The 13,375-nt window shown below is 45.1% G+C and overlaps 1 protein-coding gene across 1 annotated transcript in view; it reads right to left on the reverse strand.

Annotated features, from left to right (window-relative positions):
- Positions 1–2,014: 2,014 nt before the first annotated feature.
- Positions 2,015–13,375, reverse strand: part of LOC112103932 (pseudouridine-5'-phosphatase) — a 146,728-nt gene continuing 135,367 nt past the window's right edge. Inside the window, exon 4 of the mRNA XM_024195922.3 lies at positions 2,015–2,941. Within this exon, the coding sequence (XP_024051690.1) occupies positions 2,765–2,941 (177 nt within the window). The 3' untranslated portion in view covers positions 2,015–2,764. The remainder of the gene's footprint in view (positions 2,942–13,375) is intronic.

Here is a 13,375-nt window from a genome sequence, read left to right on the forward strand (position 1 = left end):
GTAATAAAAGATGGCTGTATTGAATGGGATTTACTGCTGGGTTAAGGGGAGTTTTCTATGTTAATTTGCTCAGTAAAAGATGAAACCATTAACTATACCAGAATTGAAGGGAACAGAATTTATATTCATTCATAAGAACATAAAAATGGCCAGCCTTGGCCAGACCAATGGTTCTTCTAGCCCAATGTCCTGTCTTCCGACAGTGGCCAATACCAGATGCTTCAGAGGGAATGAACAGAACAGAACAATCACGAAGTGTTCCATCCCCTGTTGTCCAGTCTGAGCATCTGGCAGTTCGAGGCTTAGGGACACCCAGAGCTTGGGGTTGCATCCGTGACCATTTTGGGTAATAGCATGGGGTTGCATCCTGATTGAATATCCGTTTTCCCATGGTGGCACTGCCAATGAACTTTTGTTTTGCCATAAATATCCAATATTTATCTAAGCGTATATGTCTTAAGAAAGTATTTGTAATGCTTTGGTGAGAGGCCCTTTGGAACAACTTTGTAAATGTGACATGTGCCTTGATTTTTTTTTTTAAACTCCAAGTTCAATTAAATGTATACAGCACTTTGAAAAAGTTACTAATTACAACTTATTAGAGCTTGTTCTACCTAATAAGTTCCCAGTTGGAATTCAGCAATTATGAACTAAAGGGATCCCCAAAGGCACCTGTTTTACACTTGAAAGCTCAGAATTATTGCTGTATGGTAACACTTTCTGATATGGAACATTAGCCATGAAGGAACTGTGCAATAGCATTTCTATTATCTTGAATGGCAACAGAAGAGGTAGAATTTACATTACTTTAGTTGGATTGTAGATACAATATAAATAGTCTATAGAACTTCAACAAAGGGTTATACAAAATTATATGCAAAATAATATGACAGTAAACAATATTCACCCACCTGCACTTTCAGATCCTTGGAGGAAAGGCATTGCAGATGAAAAACTATTACTATTATTGTGCTTGACAATATTTTTCTGATACCATCCAATTAATAATCTACTGATAGTTTGCAATAGGATATTCTTAATTTTTAAGGTATTTAAATAGTGTACTCAGAGATACAGACTGTTTTAAATTTGCTTTCAAAAAGTGTAAACACATTTGGATTTGTTTTTCTTAGTAGAAAACCACAATTAAAAAAAAAATCCATGTGATAGCTTTAAGAATTTTAGCGAGTCTTCCAATGTTCTTTTATTTTTTGCTTTTTATTAAAAACAAATACAAATTAAAAGTGAGCTGCAGAAATGCTAGAAAAAAATATTTCACCTCTGAGTTCTTGTTTGAGTTACATTCTGTTATCTTAACAGTCCACTTATTAAAAAAATGAACAAACAGCACTCTAATCATTCAACCATTTAATTTATTTTCACAGGCATAATAGAAGGAAACTTCTGATATTATTCAATGAAATAAAATACCTGTTTTTTATTTTCAACATTTTTTACATTCACTATTTTCATGGAAGAAGTTTTACTGTGATTACGAGAGTAATTTAGGACTTACCACAGCTAAAAGGTTATTTTTTCCCCCAAACTTAGAATGCAATCATTATCTCCATACAAGAGTAAAGATCTTTTAAACTAGTGTTTCCCAATCCAGGGGCTGGGGCAAAGTAGTACAGGAAAGTCAAGACACAGAGGAGAAGAGCAGTAGGGAACAAGAATTTTAACAACCCTGGATATGTTCCACCGTACAAATTATACTTATTTGTTTGTTTGTTTATGGTAGCACTCACAATGGGCTTGATACTTTCCAAAAAGAAAATACAGTCACTTTCCTGAACAGCTCACAATCTAAAGATAGAGAGAAATGGACCCAGGTTAGCAGGAATGAATATAACATATAGGGTAGCAAAGATGGTGCTTGGCAAAATAAGATTAAGCTACAAAACAAACAAAAATATTACTTTTGGTATTAAATCAACAGAATTCTCTGTAAAAATGTAAAGAGTCTTCAGAAGGATTTAACTGTGGAGATGATAGGGGGCCTTGTCAAGGCTCATGAAGGCTAAAGGGGGCAGCATGAAAGAATGGAAAAAACACAGAAAGGTTTATGTGAGAAGCTGAAAATGGACAGACAAGGCTGGCATCGTTGGGGGAGCAAAATGAATGGGGAAGAGGCTATGTGAAATGAGATGGGGTAGTAGAGTTACAGAGGCTTACACAGAGCTCAGTTGAGCTGCAAGAGCATATGGCCATAGGAAGCTGACAAGGGTTCCCCCTCCACCCCATTCCAGAAAGGGGAAGTCACAAAAGAAGAGAACAAAAAAGAACAACATGAAAGTAAAACACACAAAAACAAAAAATCCAACCAGAAGATACGAACAGGGAAGACAAAGGGATAGGCAAAGGATAGGTGGTGGCAACTATGCTGCACAATGGTATAAGGGGACAACAGTCTTATATTGAGAACCATTGTTCTAAGCAGTCTGTTATTCAAGCAAACCAGAGCAAAAACCTCCATATGTTTGAAGCAGATTGTCTTTGCAGTTTTGCAAATGCACTGAGTGTACATGACATTATGCAGAAGACAAGACTAGTAGAGGTGAAGGATAGGCAAGAAGAAACATTCCTTCCACTTAGCACTGAAGAAGACAAACCAAGAGTATCCAGTGAAATTTAAAAGTAAATCATGAAAGACTTCATTGTTTTATTTTGGAAAGAAAAATGAAAAATAGGTAATTTTTTACTCTAAATTTTCATTCCCTACCCCCCAATCTCCAACTAAGAACATGTAGAAATATATTAGTCCTTAGTCATATGGTGGTAAACCAAACAGTTCTGGTTCAAAGTCCTCCATAGATTTCAGCACTAGATTTGCTTCCTTTGTAAGATCTTGATTCAAATTTTCATCTGGAATCATAACCACTTGCATCCCAGCTGCCAATGCTGCTTGCACTCCAAGTGGAGAATCTTCAAACACAAGACACTGAAAAATGAGAAAATAAAGACAAAGGTTAAAATGTTGTAATTCCTTGTATTATCACAAGAAAGGATTATATATAGGATCATATGCAAAGTCACTTTCTTGAGTTGAGTAAATGAAGTATCTATAGGGCCTGATTGTGCACTACAGAAGTCAGTCAACAAAAAAACCAAATCAACCAACCAAACAAAAAAGCAAATACAGTACGGTACTGTGTTAAATGTAAACTACTAAAAAAATAAAGGGAAAGGTTTTTTTTTTTAAAAAGTGTTGACAAGGTAAGGAAACTGTTTTTGTGCTTGTTTCATTTAAATTAAGATGGTTAAAAGCAGCATTTGTCTTCTGCATAGTTAAGTTTCAAAGCTGTATTAAGTCAATGTTCATTTGTAAACTTTTGAAAGAACCATAACGTATTTTTCAGAGTTACAAACATTTTAGAGTTACCAACAACCTCCATTCCTGAGCTGTTCGTAATTCTGAGGTTCTACTGTAGCTATATTGTATTCTCTCAAACAACAACAAACACCACAAAATGTTGGACCAGATCCTCAACTGAAGAGAGTTTTTTTACTGTGATAAGAAAATCTGTCCCACTGCCTTTAAGCATCATGAAGAAGTCCAATAAATTATGTTCTTGTTAAGAAGTAGTTGTTATATTCTTTTTCTTGGAAAGAAGGGATTGCTGCTTCTTGCAAAACACATAAGCACAAGTGGGTTCTGAGCACATTCAACATGCTTAGATGAAGTTTAGTGAGAAGAAAACTGTCAGCACAGCTTGTCTTGATACCTGTGAGCTCTCTTAGGTTCAAGAACTGTTGCAGTTTTTGGCCCATATTACTGCTTAAAACAAATTGTAAACAAGTGATATTCAAAATGCATGAGCCACTTAATGCCTTTTCAGATGTGTTTTGTACTTAAAACAAGTGTTTTTTCATGGTTTTCAGTTTTTGGATAGCTGGGCTCCATTCAGAATATAGCAAACAATTTAGTAACAAAAAATGAATGCATGGCTCGGGAACTTAAATGCTGTGTCTTCTGTTTAATGGAGATCTCAAGTAGAGACATAATGAAATGAAAACCATTAACTGGGGCCTGATACATAAAGCCACACCACATGAAATAATTTGTATCAATGAATGTCCATATCTGTGGTTTCAAAAGAATTCTGTTGTTAGTTTGTTCTATATTTAAATCTGAAACACAATTAGTCATATCCTGACCCCACTGAAGTCAATGGTAAAACTCTCACTGATTTCAGTGAAGCCAGGGTTTCATCATATATTTGTAGCAATAATTTATCTGAATAAGCAGTATTAGTAAACAAGACAGTTAAGACTATTTGAAAGCTTTAGAAAACCGTTAGGAGCAGATATTAATATATGTGCATATCTTGTGCATCTAGAAAGGTTATTTGCATATATCTGTTTATTGCTCAGCAGAGATGTTCTAAAATTGATATTATAATCTCTATTTTAATGCAGAAAGGGTTTAGATAGGAGGAGAGGTCATTCAACTTGTGCAGTAACTGTGGTTCTTCGAGATGTGTCCCCCTATGAGTGTTCAGAGATTTTCTGTTAGCAGCGTCTGTTTGGCAAGCATATGTGTCCTATGCCTCTTCAGGCTGGATACCAAGGCTATATAGGAGTGCGTGGGTGAACCACTCTCAGCTCCTTCTCCACCCAAACAACCCCCAAGGAGCAATTCGAAGCAGAGAGGAAGGAGGGCGGGTGGTGGAGCATCCATAGGGGACACATCTCGAAGAACTGCAGTTACGGCAGAAGGTGAATAACCACTTCTTCTTTGACTAGTATTCCTATGGCTGCTCCACTTCACGTGACTTTCGAGCAGTATCCCCAGAATTCAAAACTGCAGAACCAAGAGCCACATCAGACTTGACATCATGGAACAGGGCGTAATGTTTAAAAAAAAAGACAGTTACCTGTTCTATAACTGGTGTTCTTCGAGATGTGTTGCTCATGTCCATTCCATATTAGGTGTGTGTGCTCGCCACATGAACCGGTGATGGAAGTTTTTCCCTCAGTGGCACGTGCATGTCGCGGTATAAGGGGCGCTGCCAGCCCCCTTCACCCTCAGTTCCTTCTCGCCAGAAACTCCGATAGTGGGGAAGGAGGGCAGGTCATGGAATGGACATGAGCAACACATTTTGAAGAACACCAGTTACGGAAAAGGTAACTGTCTTTTCTTCTTCTAGTGCCTGCTCATGTCCATTCACTATTAGGTGACTCCCAAGCAGTACCAATGGAGGCGGGTAGAAGTTCATAGGCCTATAGATTGCAGCACAGCTCTGCCGAACCCAGCATCATCTCTGGTTTGCTGAGTGATGGCGTAATGCACTGTGAACATTTGAACTGAAGACCACGTCACGGCTCTGCAAATGTCCTGGATGGGAATGTACGCCAGGAAGGCCGCCGAGAATGCCTGAGCTCTGGTCGAATGGGCCCTCACAATCGGCGGTGGTGGGACCTTTGCCAACTGGTAACAGGTCCGGATGCAGGAGGTGATCCAGTTGGAAATTCTCTGTGAGGACACCAGAAGGCCCTTCATCCTATCTGCTGTAGAGATGAAAAGCTAGGTTGACCTGCAGAAGGGGTTGGTACACTCCAGGTAAAACGCCAGGGGACGTCTGATGTCCACCATGTGCAGCCTCCTTTCCTTACTAGTGGCATGTGGCTTGTGGCAAAACACCAGGAGGAAGATGTCCTGATTGACATGGTAGGAGGACACCACCTTTGGCAGAAAGGCTGGATGGGTTCACAATTGAACTTTGTCCTTGTAGAACACAGTATATGGCGGCTCCTATGTGAGGGCTTTGATCTCTGACTTTCATCTCACCGACGTTATCGCCACAAGGAAAGCGACTTTCCATGACAGGTGGGAAAGGGAGCAGGAGCCCATAGGTTTGAAGGGTGGGCCCATGAGCCTAGAGAGAACCAAGTTAAGGTCCCACTGTGGAGCAGGAGCCCGAACCGGTGGGAAGAGTCTCTCGAGGCCTCTCTGGAATCTGACCAACATGTCATGGGAGAACACATTCCGACTCTGGAACGGCGGGTGAAATGCGGAGATAGCCATCAGGTGCATCCTGATGGAAGAGAGGGCCAGTCCCTGGTTCTTAAGATGGAGCAGGTACTCCAGGATGGATTGTAAGGAGGAGTGCAACAGAGAGATAACATGCTCAGATGCCCAGTGGGAGAACCTCGTTCACTTGGCCTGGTAGGTTGCTCTAGTGGATGGCTTCCTGCTTTCCAAGAGGACTTGTTGGACCTCATTAGAGCAGGCCCGTTCCTCTGCATTCAACCACACAGCATCTACGGCATGAGGTGGAGGGAGGTAAAGATGGGGTGCAGGAGGTGACTATGGTCTTGTGAGAGCAGATCCGGCTGGTTGGGAGGGGTCAGGGGGTGGTCGTTGCCAGGTCCATTAGCGTGCCAAACCAATGCCAGCACGGCCACGCCGGGGCAATCATGATGACTTTGGCCTTGTCCCTCTTGATCTTTGACAGGACTCTGCTGATGAGCGGGATCGGCGGGAATGCAGGCATCAGAGTCCCCGACCATGACAGAAGGAAGGCATCGGGGAGAGAGTCCTTGCCCAGCCCCTGCAGGGAACAGAACTGATGACATTTCCTGTTCTATCTGGTGGCGAACAGGTCCACCTGGGGAGTTCCCCACCTCTGGAAGAGCATGTGGGCTACCTCTGGATGGAGCGACCACTCGTGGTGAGAGGAAAAGGACCTGCTGAGGCAATTTGCCAGCATATTCCTGACACCGGGAAGATGACAGGCCTCCAGATGGATTGCGTGCTTGATGCAGAAATCCCATAGACGGAGCGCCTCTTGACAGAGAGCCAACGAGCGCACTCCCCCTTGCCTGTAGATGTAGAACATAGAGGCCGTATTGTCTGTCAACACCCTAACCACTTTGCCTGAGAGATGTGGCAGGAAAACTCTGCAGGCCAGGCAAACTGCTCTGAGCTCTCTGACATTTATGTGCAACGTCAGTTCCTCTGGCGACCACATACCTTGGGTCTGCAATGCACCTTGATGCACGCCCCAGCCAAGGTCCGAGGCATCTCACTTCAGTTCGACCAAGGGGCATGGAATGTTGAATGGGACTCCGCCTAGGGCTGCCTTGGAGTCGGTCCACCATTGCAGAGAGGTAAGTATCTCTGGCGGGACGATGGCAACCTTGTCCAGATGATCTCTGGACTGGGAATAGACCATCGACAGCCACTGCTGGAGAAGTCGCATGCTGAGTCTTGCATGGTGGACGACATATGTACAGGCTGCCATGTGGCCGAGCAACCGGAGGCATACCGGGGCCGTGGTCAGAGGGACGCGGAGGTCTACCATCGTCCGGAACCTGTTTTGAGGCAGGAAAGCTCTTGTGCAGGTGGAGTCGAGCACCGTTCTGATAAACTCTATCCTTTGCATCGGAACTAACGTTTACTTCTTGTCATCCACCAACAGGCTCAGGGACCGGCATGTGATCTGTAGTACGCGATATCCCATTGGACTTGAGACCTGGAGCGGCCTTTGACCAGCCAGTCATTGAGATACGGGTATATCTGAATACTCCGATACCTGAGGTAAGCTGCTACCACCGATATGCACTTGGGAAACACCCTCGGTGCTGTCACTAGGCTGAAAGGGAGGACCACAAATGGGTAGTGGTCTGATATCACTGTGAAGTGTAGGAAGTGTGTCTGTCCTTGGAAGATTGCTATATGAAAGTACGCGTCCTTCAAGTCGAGGGGGGCATACCAGTCTCCTGGATCCAGGGAGGGGATGATGGAGGCCAGGGAGACCTTGCGGAATGTCAATGCCCTCCTCCAGGATTGCCAAAAACTCCTTCCTGGTGTCCTCGTGAAATCTATCCTCGAACTTGGCCATGGCTTGCCACATATTGAAGTCATAGCTTCCAAGGAGAGCTTGGTGGTTGGCGACTCTCAACTGGAAGCTGGAGGAAGAATAAACTTTCCTCCCGAATGGATCTAGCCCCTTGGAGTCCTTATTTTTGGGGGTTGCTCCCAGCTGGCCTTGTCTTTCTCGTTCGTTAATGGCCACAACTACCAGGGAGCTTGGGGCCATGTGGGTGTATAATAGTGGCACATAGTACTTTCACTCTGCCTTTTTTGAAATAGGGGGCAGGGAGGAGGGCGTATGCAACAAGGTGTTAATAATTTTAGACACCCCCTAGCTGGTACTGTAGAGCAGAGGACATCGAACAAGGAGTCCGATGGTTCCTCCAGCTCCTCAGCATGGATCCCCAAGTTGGAGACGACACGTTGCAATAGTTCCTGATACGCCTTAGCGTCATCTTGTGGAACTGGGAAGGGGGGCAGTAATCGCCTCATCAGGGGACAAGGAGGACGAGGCTAGTACTGTGGGCTCCACCGCCTCCGGTGGTAGTCCTAGGGGTCCAGGTGGACCTAAGGGGTTTCCTCTCCCAGGATGACTGTATCCGGAGGGGGGCGAGACACTGTGGCTAACGGTTTGTCCAAGGTCCCTGTCACTGATCTGGGCACTTGCCCGGGCTGGGTAAAACCGCAGAGGTTCCAGGGGTACCAGGCCTCCTGCTTCCTGATCAGTACCGAGACCTGGAAAGGGAGCTGGATCAGCATGGTTGCCGGGAAGACCTCCCCAGATGAGGGGACCCATGGCGCGGAGACTCATACCAATGCTCCGACGGTCGGTGCCTTTGTTCCTGGTACCATGTGTCCAGCTCCTCCGACCGCTGCTGAGTGGAGGGTGAAACGCTACGGCCGATCCTGGTGCTGTTGTTGCTGGGTGGGGCATACCTTCTTGGGTCTATGCCAAGGTACCGGTGAGCTGCATCTCAAGCCCTGTGGGCCATGCCCTGAGTCTGGAGACCAACATGGGCTTTGCCAAGTCTGCCTCTCTGCCTCCGAGGCTTGGAGGCTCCGCGAGGGTGAGTGGTGGCAGGACGTTCCCTGTGATGGGGAGCGGTACTGCACAGATGGGGACTTGCGGAACGGTTCCAAGGTGGGTTTACTCCTGGATCATGGTATCGCCGTTGCCGGTGTGGGCGGCATCGGTAGCACCATGATATCCTGCACTGCCTGGAAGGCCTCAGGTGTTGAAGGGATGTCCAGCTGCCTGAGACCCACTTCACTCTCTGGTAAGGCAGGCATGGCTTGCGGAGGGCTAGCCCGCTCTCTCTGAGCTGGGGTCCGACCCGGAGGAGGAGAATCAGAGCCGCCCGTCTTGGGTCTTGGCTCACCTCCCACCCTCTCCTTGCCTTTGTGGGACGTTTTCTTCTATCGCTTGGCAGGTACCAGGGAGGGCAATCGGCGCCGGTCCGTCGACGGCGCTGAGGGGTGGGGCGCGCCACACCGATGCTGCAGTAAAGGGAGCAGAGTCAGCCCTTAGCTGCTCCGGTGCCGGGGTTAGTGTCAACTCCAATAGGAGCACTCTGAGACGGATGTCTCGCTCGTTCTTCATCCGAGGTTTGAAGGCCTTACAAATTCGAAACTTCTTGGTTATGTGGGACTCGCCCAGGCACCTCAGACAAGTGCTATGCAGGACACTGATGGGCATAGGTTTTCTGCAGGAATTGCAGCGTTTAAAGCCTGGGAACTGGGGCATGCTAACTTTTTTTATCTAACACTAAGGGTTTTCTAAAACTATTCACAACTATTTACAACTTAAAAAAAAAGTTTGTTAACTACTTAGCAAGCAAGAAAGCTAGCCTAAGCAGCAGATGTTCCAGCACCATCACTGGCTGCAAGAAAGAACTGAGGGTGAAGGGGGCCGGCAGCGCTCTTTATACTGCGGCATGCACATGCCACTCCAGGGGGCACCAGAGCTGGTCCCCTACGGATACCACTGAAGGAAAAACTTCCGGCACTGGTGCATGTGGCAAGCACACACAACTAATATGGAATGGACATGAGCAAGCACTTGAAGAAGAACATATGTATTGAAACCCATGTAGCGGCTCTACATATTTCAGATATTGATACATTCTTCAGTAATGCCGTAGAAGTTGCCTGTGATCTGACTGAATGTGCTATTACCCTTTGTGGGGGATGAATGCCTATAGTCTCATAACAAGTGATAATACATCCAGAAATCTATCTCAGTAGTCTCCGAATATAGATTGAGGACCCCATGGATCTATCTGCAAAGGAAATGAAGAGCCTAGGTGACTTCCTAAATTGCTTGGTCCTATCTAAGTAGAAAGACATTGCCCTTCTAACATCCAAGGTATGTAAGCGGGATTCTTGTAGAGAACTACATAATTTTGGGAAAAAACACTGCAGACGAATGGACTGACTAAGGTGGAAACTTAGGTAAGAATTTAAGGTTTGGACATAAAAAGTCCTTGTCCTTAAAGAACACCATAAAGGGGTGGGGAACATGCCATCAAGGTTCCAATCTCCCCAACCTTACAGGTCAATGTGATGGCTACTAAAAGGCCGTCTTCATCAATAAATGCAACAAAGAACAAGTTGCCATTGGTTCAAACAGAGGTTGCATAAAGGAACAGAGTATCAGGTTCAAGTCCCAGGTAAAGGTAGGGTCTCTACTCTGCACTTAGAGATTACCCAAACCCTTAATAAACCTAAATGATACAGGGTGAGCAAATATGGAGAATCCTTCTACCAGAGGATGAATGGCTGATATTGCAACCAAATGAACCTTAATCTAACTAACGGATAACTCCCATTTCTTTAGATCCAAGAGGTAATCCAGGATGACTATTAGTGGCAATGAATCAGGCAGGATGCAGTGATGATAACACCAATGGAAGAATCTCTTCCATTTCTGCAGGTAAGTAGTACACATTGATCTCCTTCTACTATTTAGTGATACCTGTTGTATTTTCACAGTACAGGAGGATTCTAACCCTGTGAAGCATTGAGAAGCCATACCTTGAGGCAGAGGACTGCTAGATTGGGATGAAGTATGCAACCTGAATACTGTGACAGGAGATGAGGGATGGTCAGGAGTTTGAACGATGGTTGGACACACAGGTGAAGCAAGTAAGGGCATCAAGCTTGTCTCGGCCAGGATGGCACTATAAGGATAATTCTGTCTCTGTCCTGTCTCATCTTGTTCATCAAGTATCAGCAGAGTTGAAGGAAATGCAATAGACACACTTAGGCCTGGCCTACACTATAGATTTAGGTTGACATAAGGCAGCCTTGTTCCTGCCGATGTAAGTGCCCCCCTACACCGACATAATAATTGTACCTCCACGAGAAGCATAGGGCTTATGTCAGTGTAGTTAGGGCAATGTAGTGTTTGTGTAGACACTGCATTACTTACATCAGCTGTTGGTTGTCATTCTTGTCAAATTGAAAAGAAAGCCGGGCTGTCATCAGGGTGGATGGGGGGCTCTAGCTAGAGCACGACTGTTCCCGGGCTCCCAGATGGGCTGCCCTCACCCCACTTGGAGCGTGGCTGCCCCTGAGGTCCCAGCTGCTTGCTTCCCACAGGGAGCCCAGGTGTTGCCCAGAAGCTTCCAGATCCCTGCTTAGAGCCTGGGAGCCACCTGGACTCCGTGTGTGTGTGTGTGGGGGGGGGAGGCAGCAGTCACACTCTTAGTGTCAGGGAGCAAGGAGCCAAGAGCTCTGGGGCAGCCAGGCTCCCGGCGGTGGGGAGGCAAGAGTCCAGAGGGACAGCCGGGCTCCCCACGCCAGGGACAGGGAGCTGAGAGCCAGGGGGGGGAGCTGGGCTCTTGGCGGCGGAGACTCGAGAGCCTGGGGGGGCAGTCGGCTTCCCGTGGTAGGGAGCTCAGAGCCTGGAGGGGCAGCCAGGTGCCCCGTGGGGAGGGAGTGGAGAGCCGAGAGCCCAGAGGCAGCTGGGCTCTCGGCAGTGACTGTGTGAGGAGCTAAGAGCCCAGGCTCTCAACCCCCCTCACTGCCCCTCTTAAGTTGGTGGAAGTGCTCCTGGTGAAGACATGCATCACCGACAGAAGGAAGGTAGTGTGGATATCAACCACTGCAGGTCAACTGAAGTTTCTAGTGTAGACATTCCCTGAGTGTGGCCATCACTCACAGGAATAGTCTCTTGGCAGGAGAGGCAACATTTGAAACCTGGTGAGGCAGGAATGCCCTGTCAGGAAAAAAAAAATAGTTTCCCCGAGGGCAAAGAGAGGAGATAAAACATTCCCCTCGCTATTTATCTAACTAACTCTAACTATAAAACTATCTTAATATTATAAAAATATTAGAAAGTCAAGACATGCTCAAGATGGATACATTAGGGCTCCATTTCAGGCTGATGAGGTTGAGAAAGAACTGAAGGCATTTCGCCTGTCCACACTTATATAGCCTCAGTATCCAACATGAGGAGGAACAAGATGCATGCACAGGCCAAACAGACACTGCTAACTGAAAATCTCCAATCAAGGGCTTGAGAGGTGCATGCACACCTGAAGTGGAGCACCCATATGGACACTACTAAAGTAGTATATTGTGGATAGTCTGTGCATAATGTTTGTGCTTTTTCCAAAGCCTAACTTATGAAAGAAACAAAAACCACTTCAAGGATGAAGGAACTAGCCATGTAAAGATATTATATGTACTGGCTGTCAGAGCCAAGCTAGAATCAAGATGTTTTCCTTACAGACTTCAAATTGTCTCCTTGGTGACTAAGAATCAAGACATATTTCTTGCAAACGTTAAATTATCTCCTTAGTGACTTATTTTCTACCTGCTAAACTCTTGGAGAAGGGAAGAGTGCAGACTATCAACACACTGAATACAAACCCACAGTATGCACTATATACCATTCTCGGAGGGGGAGGCGGGGAGAGAAAAGTGAATTAAAGTTCTGAATTATACCAGAACATGGACAAGTCTGTTTATTTACAATCTACAATGAAGAGGTCTTTGTTTGTTTGTTAAACTTTTCCATAGGGTCTAAATGATAATACAGTAAGTTTTGACATTTGAAAAGACTCGCACAGCTATTTGGAAAACAAAACAAAACATAACAAAACAAACAAATAAACATGCATACATTCTTACACTGCTAACATTATCTAAGGTTTACAGGTTTGTGTGCAATTTAAGTTCAAGTAAACCTATTTACATACACATACACACACATAAACTTGAAGGAAACAACTACAGGACTAGTCAAGTAATCAGTAATCATAATAGGTATAATAGAACGTATTACTGAAATAAAGTCTCTTGCATCAATAAAATAATTTTATATTATTTTATATAAAAGGAACCTCTAGATAAGATAGGGTGGGATTCTAACAAATGCTCAGGAATGGCTTAATTCTGCTTCCCATTCAAGTTAGAGGGAATATTACCACTGATTCCAACAAGGAGCAGAAATAGGCCAGTGGCAGAGTGCTTTTGAAAATCTCATCCATAAAATATTAAAGCACAGGTCATTTGCTGGTTTTAACTAGAGTAAATGGTGGGTTTTCTGTA

The sequence above is a fragment of the Terrapene carolina genome, unplaced genomic scaffold (genome assembly GCF_002925995.2).
Source record: "Terrapene carolina triunguis isolate 2854851 unplaced genomic scaffold, T_m_triunguis-2.0 Scaffold23, whole genome shotgun sequence".
In the NCBI taxonomy this organism is placed as follows: Eukaryota; Metazoa; Chordata; order Testudines; family Emydidae; genus Terrapene; species Terrapene triunguis.